Genomic DNA, 23,961 nt, shown 5'->3' on the forward strand with positions numbered 1-23,961 from the left:
TCTTAGAAGCAAATGTCTTTAAAGGCCAACACATAGGAATATAGAGGGAGGAAACAATCAGATTGACTGATTCTAGGTGCAAATGCCCATGGAGGTTTAACTACATACACCAATATTCTTATTAGGATTGTTACTCTTTTTTTATGAGGTTCTGGTTACAAAATTCTGTAAGTTTTGAGAGATCATCACCAGCATTATTTTACTCAAAAACCACATTTATTTTTTATGTGCTATCTTGCTATATATGTTAAGTTATAACAAAAATGCATGTTTTCATATACCTTTTGGAGCTAGAAACTGGACAAATCATTTAGTTCATGCACTAAAGACTTTCTTAGTTATTTTACATTATCTGCAGTAAGTTCCATGCCCTCATCTCCAGATAAAGAAAATAAGGACAAGACATTAAATAACTTGCCTAAGGTCCCATAGCAGTGACAGACGCAACACAAGGGCAGCCCCTGAAAAAAACAATCTTTCACAGACCTGTGTAAGACAGTTGGTAAGAGAACAGTATACGGCTTCTTCCAACACTTTTAAACCACTAATCATCTACAAATACAAATTTTGTATCTTCAGTGTTACAATTATCCTCCAGAGGCAGGGGGAAAAAACACTGTCTGCCAACAATATTTACAACAGCCCCATTTGAGAATTTGATTCTAGATGGCCAAAAACACACAGCATGCCCTTGAAGACAGGCATCCCTCTATACCATCCCTTTAACTGAAAATGGAAGGTAATACCATTTTCCCAGGGCACGGTAATTGAGACAGTAATAAAAACAGGTGTTAACAGTGATACAAGCAAAACTCTAGGAAGTATTTGTGCCTTTTGCTGACGAGATAAAGATAAGTACATGGAAAGAAGAAATCACCCTTTAATGACTACCTATTTTTTCTAAACAAAAACATTTTTGAAAGAAAAATGATAACTATACAAGTTACAAAATGAGTGTAATACAGAGCAAATGGAAACTAGCACTTGTTTCCATGACTACCAAGACAGCAGGCTGGGAGACAGCAGGGTTACACCACGGGACTCCAACAAGCATAAATAATATGAATAACTCAAGCAATCAACAACATCCACTCACCACACTTCTGTGCCAGGCACCATGCAAAGTGTTTCACATGTACTAGCTTTTTAAATGACATCATAACCCTATCAGGTAGATACTGGCATCATCCCCATTTTTTTAAAGGTGAAAACAGAGATACTGAGATGTCAAATAACTTGCCCACGGTCACCCAGGTAGCAAGTGGTGACACCAGGTGAACTCAGTCCAGCTTCAGAGTCCAAGTCCTAACTACTATGCACATACCCCAAAGAAACTGAACATACTCCTCTTATTGCCATCATAATGTCGCATCCTCACAAAGGACATACATAGAAGAAACTTATTAAATATATGAAACTATCAAAAGTATACAGACTGTTGCCAAATATAATGAACTAATGGAAGTGACTGGTCCACATCTGGTAGTTTCAAAGGAGTGAGCAGTCACACTGAGTGACACCAACAGCAGCTCATCTAGGAAATGAAATGAGCACTGGCTGATGAATAGGTTTGTGCTCAATGCAGACTCCACGCCAGTAATTATTATTTGAGTAAGAACAACGTTTTCAGCAGATATTTATCAAAGGTAAGAGACAATCAGTTCTTTGAAAGGAAGTATACTTTTACTTTATTTATAAACAGAAATGGGGGAAATGGGTCCACCACCCCCCACGATGGGGGCTCAGCGCCACTCTTCAACTCCAAATAAAATAAAAAAATAAAATAAAATAAAATAAAACAGAAGTATCCTAAAAGACGATTTTTGGGAAACAAGTGTCTGTTGTCAGCCACTTGGCTGCAGCCTTTCAAAATTGCAAGTCTAAGTGACAAGTAGACCACTGCGCATGGGGCCATCACTGTCTCCGGGTCCTCCCAACTCCAGTCCACTCTCCTGTCTGCCTGCTCTGTGCCTGGACTGCAACACAGGCTGTCCCAGCCTCTGGCTTCCGGACAGGTTCAGCCAATGGGAGGCACTGAAAGAATGTCTCCAAGTGGGAGGAGAAAGACCGGCCCCTCCCTTCTCACTTGCACCAAGAGGGGACAGACTACTGCCTCCCCTCCCCCAGAGCTCTCCCTGGGCTCTAGGACACCACTCCCACCAGCTGGGGTACTGCTACCTACTCCCCGGGTGCTCACAGCCTCATTAATTCTCAAACCCTGCCCTGTATATAGTCCCCCTTCACTAAATTATTTTGTTAAAACTTTCGTGTGTGCTGTCTCCTTCTTGCCTGAACACAGATGAGACATGCACATCTCTAAACTTAAAATGTTCAGGTGCTGGTTCAGCAATGACATATTCTTCCAAATATACCTACCATTAATGCAACACAGCAGCAAGAGCTTCTTATAACAATTTCTGACAAACTCTTCTCCTTAACTTCCAAATGTATGCCTCTATTATTCAGCATAAAGAGGCTGTTTTATGCCTACACATATCAAATAAATACACGTGACAGAATCTTCATATACGCAAACCTGTCACTGAAGATAGTGAAAAAAGGAAGCTTGTTCATAAACAATACTGGGACAACTGTTATTCATACTGAGGAAAACAGTAAAAAACTAGGACCTTGTCTCACACCATGACCAAAAACAAGTTCCATCAGAGCAGAAAGCAAGAAAACTGACAAAGACAGCTAAGTCATGTCAAATGGACTCAGGAGCCAACCTGAATAAATTCCAAGTGAACAAATATCGGAGCAATCTGACCATCAATAAAGACAATATTACAACTGCAATGGATTAAATACAACCAATATCTGAATCTATGATTTCAAAATGATTCAAAAATAAAACACCCCTGGAGTACGCTAAGCTTGACTTATTACTTTGAAAGTTGGTAAATAAAAGGAAAGAATCAATCACCTATCCTGTCTTTTCTGTATAATCTGTACCTCAGAAGAAACAAATAGTTTGTAGAAGTACCACAGGTAAGAGAAAAAGAGGGAGTTATCACCACTTGAAGGCCACCAGACCCATGTGGCTCCCACACCCCACCTGAGACACAGCCAGCCCTGCCCTCTCCAAACTCAAGCCCAAAATCCCAGCCACCTCTGCATCTGACTATTAGCTGACATGAAATACAAGGGGTAAAGGGACACACTGAAGACACCTCAGGGCATGCGATCAGCAAAAGCAGAAACTCTGGAAGACAAACCACCTTGTTTCTTCACCAAAAATTACACAGAACAAAAGATGAAACAACACTTGAAAAACATACAAGTTAATTACGATATATGGACCCTATTTGGACGCAATTCCAACAATAAAAAAAGTACACAGATAGGTATCTACACTGCATGCATAATATACTCATACATGTATTTTATATATGTATATACACATATGCATACATACACACACACATAAAAATAAGACAATCAGAGAAAGGTGAACGCTAACAAGGTATTTATTAATAAGTAATTATTTCCTAGATACAATAACTATTATGGCCATATTTGTAAACTCTTTCTTTTTAGAGAGATACATTCTGAAGTCAGAAGAAATTCTGTTTGTGACTTGAGGGGGGCTGTAGAAAGTGCGAACAAAACAAGGCTGGCTACATACTGGTCGTTGGTGAAACCTGATGATGGTACATAGAGTTCACTGCACTATTTTCACATATGCTTGAAATTCTCTGTAAGTTAAAGATCAATCAATTTAATCAATTCTAGGCAGATTATATATCTAACTGTAAAAAAACATTTAAACTTTCGTAGAAACATGGAGGACACATCCAGAATACAGAGGAGAGAAGAGTGTCTTAAGGACAAAAAGCAGAACCTCCTTAACCAACATCCCTCCCGAGCCTCCCGAAGTGTGCACTGGGGAGGCCACAGAACCACCCACCCAGCACTCCTGACTGAAGTGCACAGCCTGGATCTAGTCATGAGGAACATAAACAAACCTAAACTGAGGGTTAGTCTACAAAGTAAGTGACCTGCACTCTTCAAAAAATGCCAAAGTCATAAAAGACAAAGGCTACAGAATTCTTCCACATTAAGAAACAAATGGGAGAAAATGCAACGAATGAGCCTGTATTGAATCTTGAACCAGAACAAAAGAAATTCTTTTTTTTTTTTTTTCTTTTTTTTTTTGGCTAGAAAGGACATTATTGGGACAACTGAAAAATCTGAATAACCACTGTAGATTAAAAAACAGAACTGGATGTTCGCTAAACTTCCTGACTTTAAATATTATACAATATTTATGTAAGTGAAAATCCTGGTTCTTGGGAAATACACACTAAAAAACAAGACACTGAAACATTCAGAAGTAAGGGCATGGTGCCTACAATCTACTGCCGAACAGTACAGGAAAGAACTTTTACATACAAGTAAAGAGTGAGAACCATAACATGGATTCTATAACAAAAAGCAGCTAGTAAGTCTAAGAGAAGGTCAAATGGGAGTTTTTATGTTATTCTTGCGACTTTCTTGTAAGTCTGAAAAACATTTCCAAATAAATTTGTTTCATATTTTAATCAAAAAAAATAAAAAGATTATTAATTTGACTGTTATTTTGAACAATCTATTTAAAAACTATATTTTAAGGAAACATGTGCCACAGATTGGGGGAAGGTATCTCTAAGCAACAAAAACTAAAGTATAAAGAATCCCTAAAGTCAATAAGAAAAAAACAAGCAATGAAAAAGAAAAACATAGATATGAACAGACAATTTAAAGAGGAACTCCAAATGATGAGTAAACTAGTAAAAGAACCACTTTATATTTTATTCAGCTTACCATCACAGTCTTTTAAACAAAACTAGCTTGAATACTTCCTGGTAAGACTATTTCTTTTATAGAAAAGACTTAGTTCTAAGTGTTAATTGATTTCTTTATAGACTGCATGTTGGTTAATTTTATGTTAACTTGACTGGGATAAGAGATGCCCAGATAGCTAGTAAAACTATTATTTTTGTGAATATCTGTGAGGGTGCTTCCAGAGAAAATTAGTATTTAAATCAGTAAACTGTGTAAGGAAAATCCACCCTCACCCTCACCAATGTGGGCAGACATCATCCAAAAAGTTAGAGTTCAGGCAAATTCACACACTTCTTTTGCCCGCGGACATCAGTGCTCCTGGTTCTCAGGCCTTCAAGCTCAGACTAGGACTTATATCACTGGCTCCCCCAGTTCTCAGGCCTCTGGGCTTGGACTGGAACTACAGAACCGGCTCTGCAGATCATGGGACTTCTCAGTCTCTGTAACTGCATGAGCCAATCCCTCATGATAAATCTCTTTCTATATAACTATATATATATATATATATATGTGTGTATATATATATATATATATATATATATATATATATATATCCTATTGGTTCTGTTTCTCTAAAGAATCCTGACAATACATTGCATGGGTCACAGAAAAGTAATCAACTTTATGAAGACTGTAAGAGTTAGTTTTCATGACAGATTATTTTCTAAAACTTGTAGGGCATCAATGTTTTCAAATTGACTGCAACTCAAAGTAATGTTTACATTTCCTCAACACAGTATTTAAGAAGTTAAGAACGTTGTAAAGAATAGTCATCATTTCTCAACCTCACTATTCACACATTAAGCTCCACTGTGTACTTCTCCCAGCACACATCCTCTAACTTCTATTGGATCTTCTTGCCAGAGGTAACCACTATGTTGAATTGACATCTATCATCACTGTGGATTTTTTTTTATTGTGTGCATGTGTGTATTCCTAAATAAATATTTTCATCTTCACTGGTAATCAGGAAATGCAAATTAAAATTCGTAAGGTAACATTCCACACATACTAGAATGGCAAGAATTTAAAGTCTAGCCAAATATTGGGTACAATGTGGAGAGAAAGGAACTCTGGCATACAACTATGCCCATAATGGTTCTGGTGCCCACAAAGTCAGTACCATCACTGTACACACCCAGAGAGAGAAAGGAAGACCTGTGTTCTGCCGGCAGCCCTGCATACAGCACAGACAAGAACAGGAGCCCATCAGGCAGCTTTTTACCTGAAAACCCTTCAGTTTAGCCCAGTAGGAATAAGCCCACCCAGAAAAGACATCAGGTAACCAACACACTGTTCAGTAAAGACCTCTCTGCTTTCAAGCAATACTGTCCAGCAATTAAATACATAAATAAAACAACCAACCAACCTACCTCTCTTGCAGCCAACTGACAAAATAATAGGAATTCAGCACAGACGTGCACATGAAGCACAGGTGTGTACATACCTGTCCCAATCCTCATCAGCAGCTCTTCTTCTCCAGGACCGTTCTGCACCAGGCTTATCAAACTGGTCAAAGTCGTCATCTGTGAGGAAGAGTGCACTGAGGTCAGTTTGACCAAATTAAAACAGAGATACAATACCAATAACTCCAATACCAAAACAACTTCATAAGGATTCCTGACTTGACATTTTAAATTACAAAAGTTCCATATACAACTGTCAGAAATGCACTAGCCATTTAATAATCACAAATTGTAAAAATACAAAACTACACAAAGAAAATGAATTTACTGAACACTATTAGGCATGAAAAATCACTAATGAAACAGAGTTTTCTTAAGAACACAAACTTTAGTAAAATGTTTTCTTTATAAAATGAGTTGAGTGCATTTTTTTACTGCACAAAAGACAAAAATGCTGATTTGCTATAATTTAGAGACTTTTATAATACTTTTTGTAATCTTCACACTTTTCCAAATCATGAAAGCTAAGACTCTATTTAAATGAAGCAGAGGTGGTGAGCAGCAGAAATATAATGCAAGCCACGTATATAATTTTAAGTTTTCCAGTAGCCAGATTTTTAAAAAGTAAAGAGACAGGTGAAACTTTAACCCATGAAATTTAAACAATATTATTTCATTCATCCCAGTATACCTAAAATATCATTATAACATATAAGCAATACAGAAAACCTTAACAGGATCTTTTATACTTTTTCCACAGTAAGTGCGTATGTTGCATGCATAGCACATCTTGCATCCCCCCAGTGTGGACAGGCCACGTTCCAAGTGCCCGCTGGCCATGTGTGTCAAGGGGCTACTGAAATGGACTGTGCAGGAGCAGCAATTGAGACCAGAGCCCTTTAGGGGCCTGTTTCTTTTTCTATAAAATGAAGCTATTATCTATTTCATAAATTTGCTGGAAGATTAAATGTGACAATCTATTTTAAAATAAAGGAACTGACAAATGGGTGGCACCTGATATAAAGTTATTTTTATTATTAGGAAACTCAAAGAATGGAAAATAATGTTCTTTGTCCTAGGCACACATACAAGCAAAGAGGGTTGAGAAGCAGCAGCAGACAGAGATAACTTTCCCCAGAAAGAGTCTACGTAGGGGTAGGCAGGGCCAAATGATATAAACACCTATAAAGCTTCAGGAATTTTCCCAATATGGAGCTGGAAACTAACCAATAAAGTTCTAATGACGTAATGTATCAATTCTTACCAAACACTACCAGACAGAACTGATGCTTTAAAAAAAGATAAAAATCCTAGAGTGAAAAAACAGTGAGTTCCACTTCCCACATGACAAGCCTAAGGAGCTCCGTGGGCCCATTCCCTGTGAACCTGGTGAAAACTGTTTTAAAAACAACCATCTAAAGCCTCTGGAAATGATTCTCAGGGTATACAGCAAATGAAAAGACACTTAATCCAGAAATCTACCAAAATTTGTTAAGAACAAAGGCAAGAATTCATGGTTTTTAAATCGGGGCCCACTCCCACCTCCCCCAGAAGCTCAGTGAGGCTGAGACTCCACTCGAGACTAGTGTGCCCAAGGACACCAGGGTCCCTCCCCCCAGCATCCAGCTGGAAGGCCCGGACCTCTGCATTTCTCACCCTACGCCCATCTACTGATTGTTGAGGCTCAGTTCTGGGTAAGAGTGTGAGTGAGAGGTGCAGGGCTGCCTTTTTCCACCTAGGTCCCACTTGTGGGACAGACACTGCTGGGCCTAGACTGCCCCAGCCCTGTGGGCTGGGGGGTCCCACACCAAGAGCAACAAGTTGAATAGACCTGGGGCTGCTGCCTTACCCTCATCCCCCAGGTGCTCAGCTCCTAAAGCCAGAGTGTCACTAGAGACCAGTATAGCACTGTCCCCACCCTACAGCAGAAGAGCTATGGCTCAGAAAGTTGGGGGCAGAGGAGTGGGGAGGCCTTAAAACAGAGAGCTCCAAAACTCTCCCAAAGGAACTGACTTCAAGCCAAAGGGTGCTCTCAAAAACAGTGAGAGCTTCGGTGAGAGGTAATTAGGAGGAGAGTGTAGGAGTAACTACAGACACAGAGACAGACTGTAGACCAGCTGCTGTGCTGGAGAGAAAGGGAGAAAGAGACAGGTGGGAAAGGCCTAAGCTTGGGTCTGAACAAACCTTAAACACTAACCACAGACACTACCCATTCAAAGGAGCGTGAACGTGAATGGCTCCATCCATAAAGCAATTTATGCCCCAAGGCATTGTGGAAGGTGTGGTCAGAGAAAGAGACAGTCAAAGAGGGCCCTGCCAAAACCACTGTCATCCCAGGTTGATTGTGGGTGTGCCTAAGGCTATGCTCCCACCCCCGCCCCCAAGGAACAACATCAGAAGATTCACACTGCAGGAGTTGGGGGGCTTAGGGGGAGGAATGTTGGGGAGGTGAGAAGAGATGTCTCTAAAATAACCCAGCCAGTCAACAAAGGAGTCAACAGCAAGCAACAGTAACAAGCCCAGGGGTGGGAGAGTAGGGAGACCAGAACCAGAGTTGCTGCAACATATTATCTAAAACGTCCAGTTTCCAAAAAAAAAAAACTACAAGACATCAAAGAAACAGGAAAGTATAACCTATAATCCATCAGAAATAAAGTAGGCAACAGAAATCACCTGTGAGAGGACTAGATGTCAGATTTAACAGAAAAAGATGTTTAAGTAGCCATTATAAATATGTTCAAAGAATTAAATGAAATCATGATCAAAGAATCAAAAGAAAGTATGATGATACTGTCACAACGAATAAAGAATATGAATAGCCAGAAATTATTAAAAAGAACCAAACAGAAATTCTGAAATTGAAAAGTAACTGAAATGAATTCAGTGCCAGGGCTTAACAGTAGATCTGAAACTGGCAGAAGTATCAGTGAACTTGAAAACAGATCAACAGAGATAATGTATCCAAGAATAAACGAGGAAAACTGAACATGGCCTCAGAGAAATGTGGGCCATCGTTAAGCACACCAACATATGTGTACTGGGAATAGCAGAAGGAGGGCATATAAAGGCAAAAGAAAAAATACTCAAAATAATGGCTGAAAACTTCCAAATTTATTGGAAAATAGTCATTTTTACATCCGGAAGCTCAACAAACTGAAAACAGAACACAGAGATCCACAAACACACAGCACAGTCAAAATGTTTCAAAGCCAAAGACAAGGACAAAATTTTGAGAGCCCAAAAGATAAATGACTCATCACTTACAAGGGAACTGAAATAATGGCCAATTCTCATCAGAAACAACAGCGGCAACTAGATATTTTGAATATTGTAGTAACTCTGGAAATCAGATTCTTGCCTTCCCCAGAAATTACTGTTGTTAATTAAGGTTTCTGTCTACTTGTTTAATGACTCTTCCAAACTATTTTTGCAAAAACTTTTTACTATATTCCTTCTTGAGTGCGGTCACTTCAGTCTCCATTCTGTTACCTCCCTAAGTCAGCCAGTAACCTGGCTGATACATTTCCTTAAATGCCTGGATCCAGTAAGAAAAGAAAAAATGAACAAAGCTGCAGGAGAAATTGCTTCAGTGCAGAGGGGATGAAGTAATAGAGACAGTCTCTGTACCAGCCCATCAGTGGACAAGAGCCGTGCTAGAGTTACAAAATTGTTGCTTCAAACAGTTCTTGCTGGGTCAACAGTGTTTCACTGGAAGGAATAATTCCTGATATTTCCTATTCAACTATCTTCTCTCACATCACAGAGTGGATAAGAAACATGATCCAACTATATGCTGCTTATTATAGACTCACATTAGACCCAAAAACACTAATAAGTTGAAAGTGAAAGAATGGAAAAAAATATTGCATATAAATAGTAACCAAAAGAGAGCTGGTGTGGCTAAACTAATATCAGACAAAATAGATTTTAAGTCCAAAACTGTTTTAAAAAGACAATATTGTACAATGACAAAAAGGTTCAATTCATCAAGACACAATTATAAATGTATATGCACCAAAACATATGTAGCAGTGACAAAAATGAAGAAATAGTTCTACGTTATTAGTTGCAGACTTTGACACCCCATTTTCAATAACAAATAGGTCATTTAGATACAAAATCAATAAGGAAATAGAAGATTTGAACAATACTATAAAGCAACTAGACCTATAAGACAAATACAAAGCATATGAGCCAACAAGAACAGAATATATGTTCTTAAATGCGCATGGAACATTCTCTCGGATGTTAGGACATAAAATTGCTCTCAATGAATTTAAAAACATCAAAAATCACATATACTTCAGGAAAACAGGGAACTTTCCCTATCTATGAAAACATGAACAAAGTCCCAACATTTTATAAGCCAAACTTTCATTCGTGGCTTTTTTCACAGTGGTACAGTGAAAGAATTAATCACAATCACCCATGGCAGATATTGCTAATTAATCAGATCATCCACCTGGCACAGTAGCACGCGCCTATAGTCCCAACTACTCAGGAGGCTGAGGAGGATCGCCTGAAGCCAGGAGTTCAAGGCTATAGTGCACTATGATCACACCTGTGAATAGCCACTGCACCCTAGCCTGGACAAAATGGGAAGACCCTATTTCAAATAACTAAATAAACAAATAAGAAAAAAGAAAAAAAATTAGAGCATCCAATTCTGCTGAGACCAGTAAATCTTTATGCCAGGCTAGCTAATGACAATCACCTAGAAATCTTGTTAACAAGTATACAAATCCTTGGCCTCCTCCCTAATTTTAATTCAGGAGGCTCTATTTTTTATGTTTTAAAACTTCTCAGTAATGCTGGTAAGACAGCTAGGGTTAGGAATCCCTGTGCTCATCTAAAACTGTGCATCAGAGCAGGCATTCCAGAAGGAAATTTAACTGTCATCCTGCTACATAGCACTTCCTGGAGATTTGAGAGTTAAATCCACAAAAGCCAAAATCATAGGCCAGGATCATGCAGAAATAATTTTTAAAAATATTTTCCTGAAGGATTGACCCCATGAAATATCTAAGGAAACTAGCTATGAGATCATTTCAAAATAATGGAGTACAAGTTAACCAGAAACTATGAATAGAACTGAGGTCATGAAACCTGTGTCCTTTATTTATTTGACAACTATTTCTTGAGCACCTAATTAATATATGCCAGGCATTATTCTAGACACTTGACATACAGGGGTGTATAAGACAACAAAAATCTATTCTGTGTAGTTTACATTCTACAAAAAGCAATCCCAACAAACTAATATGTTGTATTTAAGTTCTTTATTGGGAAAAAAAAAAAAGAGCAGTAGAGGGGATAGAGAGAGAGAGCAGGTACAAACTGTCAAGGTAAACAAGACGGATAGATGGGTTCCCCATAAATTAAGCTCCATCAGGAGAGAAATTGTCTCAAAGCTTGCCTTTCTTTGCTGCCCCGGCATAAAGGCAACTATTTCTAAATGTGATGAAAAATGGATTCTTTTTGACAATTGCAAGTATTGGGCACAATGGCTGGATAAAGATGAAGTGCCCGAACACAGTCCAAAACCGAATATTCATCAAAAACAGCTAATAGTGCTGTTTGGTGGTCGAGCACTGGTATTATCCACTAGAGCTTCATGAAACCTGGACAATAGATTGCAATGGATGTCTACAGCAACCAACTGGACAAAATGATAAGGATGCTTGCAATTAAGCAGATGAGACTGGTCAATAGAGACAGGCCAATCCTCTTCCAAGACAACACTCGACCACATGTTGCACGAACAATGCTGCTCAAACTACAGAAGGAGGACTTGGAAACTCTGTGTCACCCACCATATTTACCCGACCTTGCGCCAACTACCACTTCTTACAGGCTTTGGACCACTTCTTGCAAGGAACAATATTCAATTCTCAACAAGCTGTGCAAAACACCTTTCGTAATTTCACTGCCACTCGCTCTCCAGGATTCTTCACTGCTGGCATAAACAAGCTACCGTTAAGATAGCAACACCATGTTCATAGTTTAGGTGCACACTTAATTAATTGTGCTTCTTGTATGAGATATAATAAACTACACTGCTGATTCAAAATTGGACATTTCATATTTAATGACCTAACATTAAAGTTTCATATTATTTTATCAGCAGAAAAAGCAACTGAACTGAAATTGATGGAATAACTGAAATTTATGTAAAAATTTCTTCAACTCAGGAGATTATTTTGAGGTCATTTCAAAACAAAAAGTACATACAACATGATGGGGGCTGGGGAAAATCAAGTTTGGTTTGACAGACTAGATAATAACCGAGATGCAGGCTGAGAATGACTAGAGTTTTGTCAAGCAGATGAGCCACTCCAGGGAATTGACAGCACAGAGGCTGAAAAGTGCTGCAAAAGCCCCAAACACAGGGAGGAGTCCAAGTAGGTTGAAAGAGACTCTCAGAGAGAAGTAGTCAGAACAGACAGAAGAGATGTGGAATACTGCTGGAGAACCAACATGAAAAATCTGTATTTAATACACAACAGGACTGCAGTTTAGAAAAACTAATCTAGTACCACAAAGCAGCAACAACTACATAATAAAACATAAACAACTGTCAAACAAAATAACTACAAACCAAGCAACAAGGAGAAGGGGAAAAAACTTGGTGAACATCATAGTGAAGAAACAGAGTGGAGAATAAGACAATGGATGAACCAGAAACTGTCAATTTAGAAGTTTCAAAGCATGCTGACTAACTGAATGTACAAAGGAACAAAGAGAAGGAACTGAAAACATGAGTATTTTGAACCTGGAGTATTAGCAGGATGAGGATTGACTGATACATGTTCTGCTCTGTTTGGGGGTTGGGAGTTTGGTTTTTAAAATGTGATATGTGTTGTATTACACATCAATCATCTTTTGTAACATTAAAAGAAAGTTTGACTTGCTGGCTGTACTGGATTAAACAGTCCTGCTGCACCAACTCCATTCAATTCTGACACTAATAATGTAGAGTTAGGGCAGGCCCACAGGTTAAGGGCTCGGCTCCACAAGACTGCCCCACTTCAGATGCCAGCCTCAAAGAGAGTGCCCTCAGGCTACTCCTACTTCTATCTGGCAGAACACTACAAATATGGGGGCTACCACAACGCCCCCGATCAGGTTCAATGATTGCTAGAACACTTCGGAGGACTCAGGAAAACACTGTACTTACTATTACCATTTATTATAAAGGATACAAATGAGCAGCCATGTGCAGAGGACACAGAGCGAGGTCCAAAGAGTCAGGGTGCAGCACCCTCCTCCCATATGGATGCACTCATCCATTTGGAAGATCCCTGAACCCCTAAATCATTGGCTAACAGTGTTTGTGCTCAATCTCCAGCCCTTCTCTCCTGGGAGGCTTGGGGTTGAGGCTGAAAGGTCTAGCCCTCTAAACACACAGGTGGTTTTTCTGATGACCAGCCCAGCTCTGACACTATCTATCTAGCTCCCCCACCTCAGTAATCTCATTAGCATAGAAAGAGGACAGTAAATTCAAAGGGTTTTAAGAGCTCTGCACCAGGAACAAAGACCAAATATGTATTTTTATCACACCAGTGTCCTCCAAAAACTAATGTTCACCAGAATCGCAGAATGTGGCCTTACTTAGAAATAGGGTCTCTGCAGATGTAATTAGTTAAAATGAGGGTCCTTGTGGATTAGAGTAGACCCTAAACCCAATGACCAGTATGGCAATTCCACTTCTGGATATATCCAAAAGAACTGAAAGCAGCCACTGGAAGAGATATTTACCCATGCTCATAGCAGTATTATTTACAATAGTAAAAAGGTAGAAGCAACTCAAGTGTCTATCAAGGGATAAATGGGTAAAAAAAAAAAAAAATGTGGTGTATATATACAATGCAATATTACACTTAAAAAGGAAGGAAATTCTGACACATGTTACAACATCAATGAACCTTGAGGACATTATGCTAAGTAAAATAATGACTCATTCTAAAAAGCAAGCTAAGGCAAGAACTCAGTAAGCCTGTTTTTATTCTGTGTATAATCTCTGCAGTTATTTCCCTCTGTTCTCCTTTAGAGTATAGACAAATCCCAAGCCTGGGCAATGTGGCAAGACCCCATCTATACCAAAAATTAAAAAATCAGCTGGGCCTGGTGGAACATGCCTATAGTATCAGCTACTCAGGCGACTGAGGCAGGAGGATCCTTGAGCCCTTGAGCTGGAAGCTACAGTGAGCTATGACGATGCCACTGCACCCCATCCTGGGCAACAGAGTGTGACCCTGTCTCTAAAAAAATTTTTTTAATTAAAAAGAAAAGAATATAGAAAAATCCTTTTTAAAGTTCCGGTTTATATCAGTCATACCAAATGGAACCAAGGGGGAAAAATATACCCGCATTAGTCCAGAATTTTAAGGGAAGAACAGTGTATCCTTGAAGGACAAAGAGAAGATGAATTCAGCAAAACAAGAGTGGTCAGTGGAGTGGGTCCTTCCTTATGTGGAGAATTTCCTTCTAAGGTTAAACATTGTACTAGACATTCTGTTTTAATAAGGGAATCAATTATCCTTAGCAGTAAGAACAAAGGTATCTACTGTGATTTCTATAATTTTCTATCATGCCACAATTACATTACCTATAACTAACATAACTCTTCTACTTACCATTCTCATTATTTCCTCTTCTTTTCCAGAAACCTAAACCTGGATTTGAGACTGTATAGACTATCAGCTTGGAATAGGGTAGTAGCAATTGTCTGGTACAAGAGTCAGTAGACTACAGCCCATAGGCCAAGTAGGGCCTACTACCCATTTTTTACCCAAATTTAGCTACTGCCCATTTATGTGAATGAGCTTTTAACAGAACTCAGCTATGCCAGTTCAATCACATATTGCCTATGGTGCTTTCAAGCTGCAACTTTCTGTTCAGCAGCTGCAACAGAAACCACGTGCCCTGCAAAGCCTAAAATACTGATTATTTGGCCCTTTACATAAAAAGTTTATGGACCTTTGTATTCCAAAGGTTCTCAACCTTCTTTCTTTTTTCTCAACACCACTCTCATGTGTAATGTGCTCCTATTCTGAATCACTGTCAAAATTCCTTGCTTTCTAGATGAGGAAATCCAAACCCTTTATTAAACATTAACTAAAAAAAGAATTGGGTAACATTCAATAATCTTCAAAGTGAACATATGAGCCCCACAGTATAACCATTAACTTCTGAACTGGCTGGGTGCGGTGGCTCACGCCTGTAATCCTAGCATTCTGGGAGGCTGAGGCACAAGGATCGCTTCAGGTCAGGAATTTGAGACCACCCTGAGCAAGAGCAAGACCCTGTCTCTACTTAAAAAAAAAAGAAAGAAAAAAGGAAAAACTAGCCAGGCAACTAAAAATAGAAAAAAATCAGCCAGTCCGAGCTACTGGGGAGGCTGAGGCAGGAGGATCGCTTGAGCCCAGGAGTTTGAGGTTGCTGTGAGCTAGGCTGATGCCACGGCACTCCAGAGTCAGACTCAGTCTTGGAAAACAAAGGAAAAAAAAAAAAAAAACCTTCTGAGTAACCGAGCAAAATTTTCAGAAAGAGCTCCTACAGCATGTTGCTTTAGAAATAATAATTTATAGTCATTGTTTTAAAAATCCCTAATGTCACATGGGCCCCAGGACAGGTTCTCCTTAAAATGAACTTTTAATTTTGTTTATGAAATATAGTGCATATTGGTTATTTGTTTGCTTTTCAGATGAATTTCCTGTGCCAGCATTTGGAAATCAATCTTAATCTGAGTCCTGCCTAATGTAAGATAGGATTCCGCCTCCCACTGTGAAAGTTATAAGGCTCTTTCTCCACCATCCTGGGCAGACAGGAAGAAAACAAGTCACCTCAGCTCAGCCAACTGAAAGTTCTTACCATGACTTAGAATCTAGAGGAAGTGACACCCCATTTCTTTTCCTAAGAATCTAGACCCTCTACTTGAGAAGTGAAAACTTCTAAATTGCTAAATAGATAAAGTTTAAGGCAAGTAATGTCAAAGAAAGGAAGGAACTGTTAAAAACTTCCAAGGAGAGAAAAAAGGATACATAAAAATTATTGGAAATCAGAAGAATGTCATCAGACTTCTCAAGAGCCAAACTGGATGCCAGAAAACAGCACAGAAATACCATCAAAAATCTAACAAAAATGAATCCAAATCTAGGATTCTGAACCCAACAAAACGACCAATCAAGTTGTGGAAAACTGACAATTTGCTAAGGCATGCATGAGTGTCTCAAAAAATTTACCTATAAACATGCACTCCTAGAAAGCTACAGCATTATTTAACCCTATGACAATTAATTTGGAAATATAAACATAATGAATAATTTTTCTGGGAAAATTTAAATTATTAAAATTGATCCTTAAATTTTAGAAAAGCTAAATAAACCAATAATGACAGAAAAAAATGAAAAAATAACTTAAAAAGGAACCAGACCCAAATGGCTTTGGAAATAAGACTTCTTCTAACATTTAATAAGAGATGTTACACTGTCCCAGAAAACTTCACAATTCATTCCAAGAAGTCAACATATCTTACAAATAACAGGATAGCACATACACAAACATAAACACAAAGGAAGTAAACTATAAACCATTCCCTCTTATGATCACAGAAAAATCCTAAAATGAAATCCAACAACACATTAAAAAGAACAAAATGTGTAGATCAAGAAGGTTTTGAACCCAAGAATTCATGGTTAGTTCAGCAGTGGAAATGTACCAATACATTACATTAAGAGAGTAAAGAAGAGAGAAAAAAACACATCACTCCAATAGACACACAGAAAACATTTGATAAAATTAAAAACCCAATTCAAAAAAAGAAACTCTCTTAGCTAAACAAATGACTACCAGAAACCTATAGCAAATGCCACACTCAATGGTAAAACATTAAAAGAACATTCATTAAACTCAGGAACAAGATGACAAGATCAGGATGCCTGTCATCACCTATACTATTGCACATCATAGTAAAGGGCCTGCCAATGAATGCTTCTAGGATAAGTACAAGAAAAAGAAATAATATAAATATTAGAAGAAATTACAGATATGACTGTCTAACTAGAAAATCTAAAGCACCAATCTATTAAAATAAGATTCCAATAAGACAGCTGTATATAGTTCAATTACCCAAAAAGGGGATAAAAAAGCTTCCTCATAGAGCAATAACAAATTTGAGAATTTAGTAGTATAAAATAGGATTAAAAAACTATACCATCTACAATGACAACAAATATAAAACATCTAGAATTAAAATAAGAAATGTGAAAGAACAGGAAAGGAAAATTTTACTAATGCAAGTTCCCTAAGGATCTTGCCTGGGGAAGATTCCCTCCCTAGGGATCTTTGCCTGGTTTGTTTACTAAGGTATTCTAACATCTCAGATCAGCACCCAGCAGAGCATAGCTACGTAATAAAAATTTGCTGGAAGACTAAAAGACAAGAAGAGCTTAATAGACATTCTTGTTGCTGAGAGTCTACACTGTAAAAATATTAATCATTCCCAAATTATGTTCATAAATTCAATGCAATCCCAATAAAAATTCCAGCAGAATTCTTTAGAGAATCAGATTGATGAATCCGAAGTTCATTTTTCAAAAATGTACCAGGCTAACCCAGAAATTTCTGAAAATGAGTATGTTACATTAAAGTATATATATATATATACACACACATATGCTATATACTTGGAAGCAATAAATTTTAAAAACTATTAAGGGGAATGCATTATATTATAAAAGTAGAAAAGCAGGAGAATTCAATAAATCATATTAGAACTATTAGCAGCCCCAAATTCTCACCCCACCCAAAATAAAACTACATATGGATTAAAAATTAAATATAAAAAAAGCACAGAAGCATAAAATGTTAGAAGCATAGAGGAATTCTTGGTATGGACAAAACCTCTATGAAAACAACTGATAAAAACAACTGATACATTTTACAAAACATAATTTTGAAACTTCCAAGAGTTTATAACAATGTTAAAAGGCAAGCACAATAAAAAGGGGCCAATAACCCTAACACAATATACAAAGAATTATTTAATATAATGAGATAGATATTTACTACCCAATAAAAAAACTGACAAAAGTGTAAGCACAGGCAATTCACAGGAAAAATGTAAGTAAAAATGAAAAGATACTTCATTTCCCTAAAAATCAATAAAATATAAATTACAACACCGAGGCTACTTTTCCACCCAGATTAGCAAAAGTTAAAACGATTCTTCGAGAGAATATGGGGAATGGAATACTTGCATACCGTACTGATGGAAGGACAAAGTGGTACCACCTTTTTTGAGGACAACTTGAAAACAGCTAACAAAATTTTAACTATGTATAACTTGCAACATAGTAATTCCATTTTTAGAGGTATCTATCATCCAGAAATATTTGAATAAGCACACCAAGATGTGCCTACACATTTATTGCAGTATTATACACAACAGTGAAAAAGTGGAAAAGGAAACAGTGAAATAGTGAAAAAGCAAAATGGTTAAACAGCAATGGTGGATCCATACCCACCTACTGACATGGAAAGATCCCTAAAACCTACTCATAAGTAAACACAGCAAACTGCAGGATAATGCATGATTCCATTCTTATAAATGGCCACACTATATGTGCATATGTATAACTTATACATGCGTAGAAAAGGGTGTAAAGGGATATATTCCAAACTGTTAATGTAAACAGCAGATATTTTCATTCCTGAAACACTGAATGAAAGTCTGTTTATTGAATGAACCATGTAATTTCACCATGTAAAATTCTTTGGACTGGTGAGTGACATCATTGAAGATGGTGGAGCAGGAAGCTCCAAAGATCTGTTCCTCCACTGAAGCAGTATTAAGCTGGCAAAAACTGCCAGGACGAACTTTTATGGAACTTTAGGATCTCATCAAAAACCAGCAAGAAGCAGGGGAGGCTTAATGAAGCAAGCGGCTGCTGAACTGTAGTAAAGGCATATTGTGGTGTTTCTCCTTACCTGCCTAACATTCCCATTTCCCAGCTCAGAGGCAGCGGCAGGGACAGCAGTCAATGTTCCTGGTGCAGTTCACACATGCGAAACGGGGCAATAAGGGCCAGTTCTTAAGAAACTGTGATTGTGCACTGTCACCTGTCTGTGATTCCCTGAGAAACCAGCTCAGAGATTTGCCTGTTTCATCCCCTCAGAACTCTTTCGGGGCTCACGTATCCCAGGCAGTGTTTGTCAAAATCATTTAAAGACGTACACTGTCCAGGGTCCCCTGGGGCAAGGGATGGTGGAAAAGGGCAAGCAACACACCAACCCAAAAGCCTGGGATAGAGGCGGCAGGGGAGGAAAATACATGAGGGAATAAGCAAGGGCTCTGAAGGGCTCCCATGTATACTGAGGAATCTGGAGGATCATGCACAGGCCCAGGGCAGGGCCCTGCTCAGAACAACCAAGAGCACTCTAGATTTACACCTCTGGCTGATCTTTGGGCTATGCATAAGCAAAAGGTGAAGGCCAAGGCAAAATTATAGTTGGCCTAGATGACCAATGAAGAAGTACCTCAGCTAGAAGCAATCAGCAAAGATAGGGAGAGTATTTTTTTTCTTTGTGGCTCCAGGCATTTAAGGAAATCTGTCGATCACTGGCTAAGCACTGAGATAACAAGAGGGAGACTTCAGTGACCACATAAGTCAAGAAATTTAGCTTGGAAAAGTCATTAAAAAACCAAACACTGAAGCCCAGAACAAACAACAAACCCAGCAGAGTGCAGAGATTGTGATTTCCAAAATTTCCACATTATAATATTCAAAATGTCCAACTTTTACTCCCCAAACTGAGGCATGTAAATAAACAGTAAAGTATTGAAATTATCCAGCCAGAAAAGCAGGGAAAAGAAAAATGAAGAAAAATGAACACAGCCTAAGGGAACTGTGAAACATCATTAAGAGAACCAACCTATGCATTACAGAAGTCCCAAAAGGAGAAAGCAAAGTGGCAGAAAAAAAGATTTGAAGAAATAATGGCAAAAAAACTTCCAAATTTGATGAAAGTCATGAATCTACAAATCCAAGAAGGTCAATTCTCCAAGCAGGATAAACTCAGAGACCCACACCAAGACACGTTACATACAACCAAATTACCAAAAGCCAAAGAGAAAGAGAATCTTGAATGCACCAAAAGAGAAATGACTTGTCATGTACAAGAGATCCTCAGTAAGATTAACAGTTAATTTCTCATCCGAAATTATGGAAGCCAAAAGGTGGCAGGAAAAAAAAAATATTTAAAGTGTTGAAAGAAAAAAAAAATCTGTCAACCAAGAATTCTACTGTATATCTGAAAAACTACCCATCAGCAATTATATTCCCAGATAAATAAAACCTAAGAGAGTTTAGCACTAGTACATCTGCCCTACAAGAAATGCTAGATAGAGTCCTTATGGCTGAAATGGAAGAGTCTATTCTTTCCTCCATTTCCCAAATTCTCTTGGTTGAAGCTAAGAAATTAAGCGTGAAAGATTTTCTTGAAGGAGAAAAAATTAAGTGGCCTCCACATACATAATTATCTGTATAAAACTACCTCATTTACCAGCACCATTAGGGATTAAAGTGTATCACAAATTTCCTACCAGTTTTACCACTGAAGCACTAAAACTTGCTTCATTTTAACAATTTCAAATGAAAAACTTTTGCACTCTGCTTCATACTGTCACACTTTATTACATACTGACACAGATTTGCACTGACACACTGGAAAGCACACTGAAGTAAAAGTCAAAAGCCCTACCTAAATTCTAGTCTACGTCCCATTCTAACAGTCAGGTCACTGAACTTCTCTGGGCTAGTTTTCTCTCAACTATAAATTAAGAAACTGGTTTATTATCTAGAGTCTACCTCATCTCTACAGTTTATTCTTGCTCTAAAATTTTACAAGCCTGGGATTTGCTTAAAATACACAAAGGTGGAGGTGGGCAATGGGAATAGATGAAAATAAATTGCCGAAATGTTGATAAATGTTGAGCCTGGGTGATGGGTATATGGGTTCATTATTCTTTCAACTATTGGCTATGTTTGAAAAATTCCATTAAAAACTTTTTCTTCAAAAGATTCAGCTAGAAAACAAAAATTTACAAGCACCCATTTCTGTTTTTCCTCACCTTCAAAATCAGAATATCAAAGGCCCAAGAATGCTGTTGTAAATCTTATGTGAGATAATGCACTCACTCATAAAGCAGTTCATAAACTGCTTTATGAACTGTATGTCATTATATAAACATTAGGTTGGAGGTTTTTTCTTAAGATTTATATGCTGATTTTTTGTTTTTACTTTGTATTTTACAATGAAGCACTGGAAGATCTTGAAAGTTATTAAACTACTTGCTCCTTTGCCAAAATGGCATGCTTTTGCATTTATGTTTTTGTTTTCAATCTCTAATACATAACAGGTGTGATTCTATTAGTAAGGTTAACAGTTCCATTTCCCCAACCTTATTATTTGGCTGCAACAGTAAATGATTTATTAGAACTGTATCTAAAGTTAAGAGTAAGTTATCTTCCAGAGACAGCCTAAGCAAACACTCCTGTAAGTACCTGCACTTTGTGACATCTATTTGGCTACCCAAAGATTCCATTAGTTTCTGGCTACATTCTGGATAGCCAAGATCCATTTTATTCAGTAAACACTAACCACTTACTACACAGGAGGCCAATGATTTACAAACTGACCATCTTGAACATCTAGTGGATTATGAAATTAATTTAGGTCACAACCAGCATTTTACTGTAATGAAACAGAAAACAGAGTGCATGGTGTACAGAGTATGGACTAGTATTGTTAATGAATTTTTTTCTTATTTTTATATGTGTACTAAATCACAATGTCAACCAGTTTATGGTGGACTGTAATTAAAAAGTTCGAAAGCCACTAAGCTAGCCCGCAGTCCCCAACCTTTTGACACCAGGGACCAGTTTCATGGAAGACAATTTTTCCACAGACAGGGTGGAGGATGCCAGCTCAGGCAGTGATGCACGGCCTGGATCGTAACAGGCCACGGTCTGGGGGCTGGGGCCCACAGTGCTAAGCAACATGCTAAACTGAGTTGCCAAATAAGCAGTCTGAGGTGTAAAGGAGGTACTGCCAGACGATATAAATATTTCTCCAATTTTACATGGTTAGTCAGTTACATAGGTAAATAACATAGAATTGACTAACATAACTTAGTACACAATTGTAGATTTTTTTTTTCAGATTCATAAAGGCAACATTTCATTAATTCATTCATTCGTCAGGTATTTGTTGAAGATATGTTATGTGCCAGGAACACTTGGAATGCATGGTAAAAACAGGCAGCATTCCTGTTCTCATGGGTCTAATGGGGGAGGCTGATGAAAAAAACAAGCAAATAACATACAGAAAATTACAAATTAAAAGTTCTAAAAAAAACAAGGAAGGGTGCCACGGAATGAAGAGGAGAGAGGCACCTAAGCAGGAGATGGATGTAACTTCAGGTAGAATGATTTCTCATGGACTGCCTCCCACAGGAGCCCAAGACCAACTGATCAGGAGTCAGCGCTGCAAGAGTGAGGGCAAAGGCAGTCCACACAGAGGGTACAGCTCATGCAATGGACTTCCTAGGTAAGGACAACGTTCACACAGTATCTTGGTGAAGTAGGCTGGGACCAACTCACACAGAATTCATAAACCTTGGTGAGGAGTTTGGCTTGAGTTTTAGACCAATGGGAAACCTGGCACTTGTGACAAACTGGAAAGAAAAGCTCCAAAACATCAAGAATAAAGCCTACCTATTCCTCTAAAATAACAATTCTCAAACTTTGTGGCCTTAAAATTACTAAGGACTCCAAAAGCTTTTATTTATATGGATTATATTCATTCATAGTTATTATTTTAGAAATTAAAAATGAGAAACTGAAAACACAGAAGCATACATTCCACTAGTCATCAGTGTAATGTCTTCTTCACATGTCATATAGCCTCAGGAAAACTCCACTGTACACTAGTGAAAAAAAGAGTGACATGTAAAAACATCTTAGTCTTTTTAATGAAAAGTTTTGACCCAGGAGTTCCTAGACTACACTGGAAATGATAAAAAAAACACATTAATTCTGACTCCCAGAAGGTAACCAAGTAAGGTAGGCAAGCCATATATTTTAAAAATTTAACTAGAAAGCCTGAGATCTAACAGACAAAACACCATCTACTCAAACTGACAGAAAGGTGGCATATACTAAATCATATGGCCAGAAGTAACATTCCTACATTTAATCTCTAGTTTTGTTTTTCCATTTTGTCATACAAATGTTTTGATATTTGGGCCAAAATTCCTAAGCAGGATTATTGCAATGTACCCATCTACAAACATTTACTAAAAAACACCTCTGGAGTATACACTAGAATGGTTTTTGAATGTTTGAATGTTTCAATAACAATAATCTCAAATGCTTTCTATTGTTCACACTTCACCATGTCTCCTTTATCTAAGTTTTCAAAACAAGCATTTAAAAAGTCACTTTCCAGTATATTTCTACATCTTAAAAGAAAACTCTCAATCAACAAGATGTGATTTTACCTGAAAGTGATTCTACCTAAAATTTGTTCGAGATAGGTAGTCTAACAATATCGTATATGCTTGCAAAACAAGAGAAACTACCCAAAGGAACTGACTCAATATCTAAACCTTTTTTGGTCCCGTTTTCATCTTTATAAGATGCTGGTAACAAAACACAAATAGATT

At 37.9% G+C, this 23,961-nt stretch overlaps 1 protein-coding gene across 4 annotated transcripts in view; it reads right to left on the bottom strand.

Annotated features, from left to right (window-relative positions):
* RBM33 (RNA binding motif protein 33) overlaps positions 1 to 23,961 on the bottom strand; it is a 115,650-nt gene that overhangs the window by 90,860 nt on the left and 829 nt on the right. For all 4 annotated transcript variants that reach the window (XM_045564613.1, XM_045564610.1, XM_045564612.1 and 1 more), the window contains exon 2: positions 6,275 to 6,353. In XM_045564613.1, coding sequence (XP_045420569.1) covers positions 6,275 to 6,353 — 79 coding nt within the window. The remainder of the gene's footprint in view (positions 1 to 6,274; positions 6,354 to 23,961) is intronic.

Source organism: Lemur catta, chromosome 11, assembly GCF_020740605.2.
Source record: "Lemur catta isolate mLemCat1 chromosome 11, mLemCat1.pri, whole genome shotgun sequence".
In the NCBI taxonomy this organism is placed as follows: Eukaryota; Metazoa; Chordata; class Mammalia; order Primates; family Lemuridae; genus Lemur; species Lemur catta.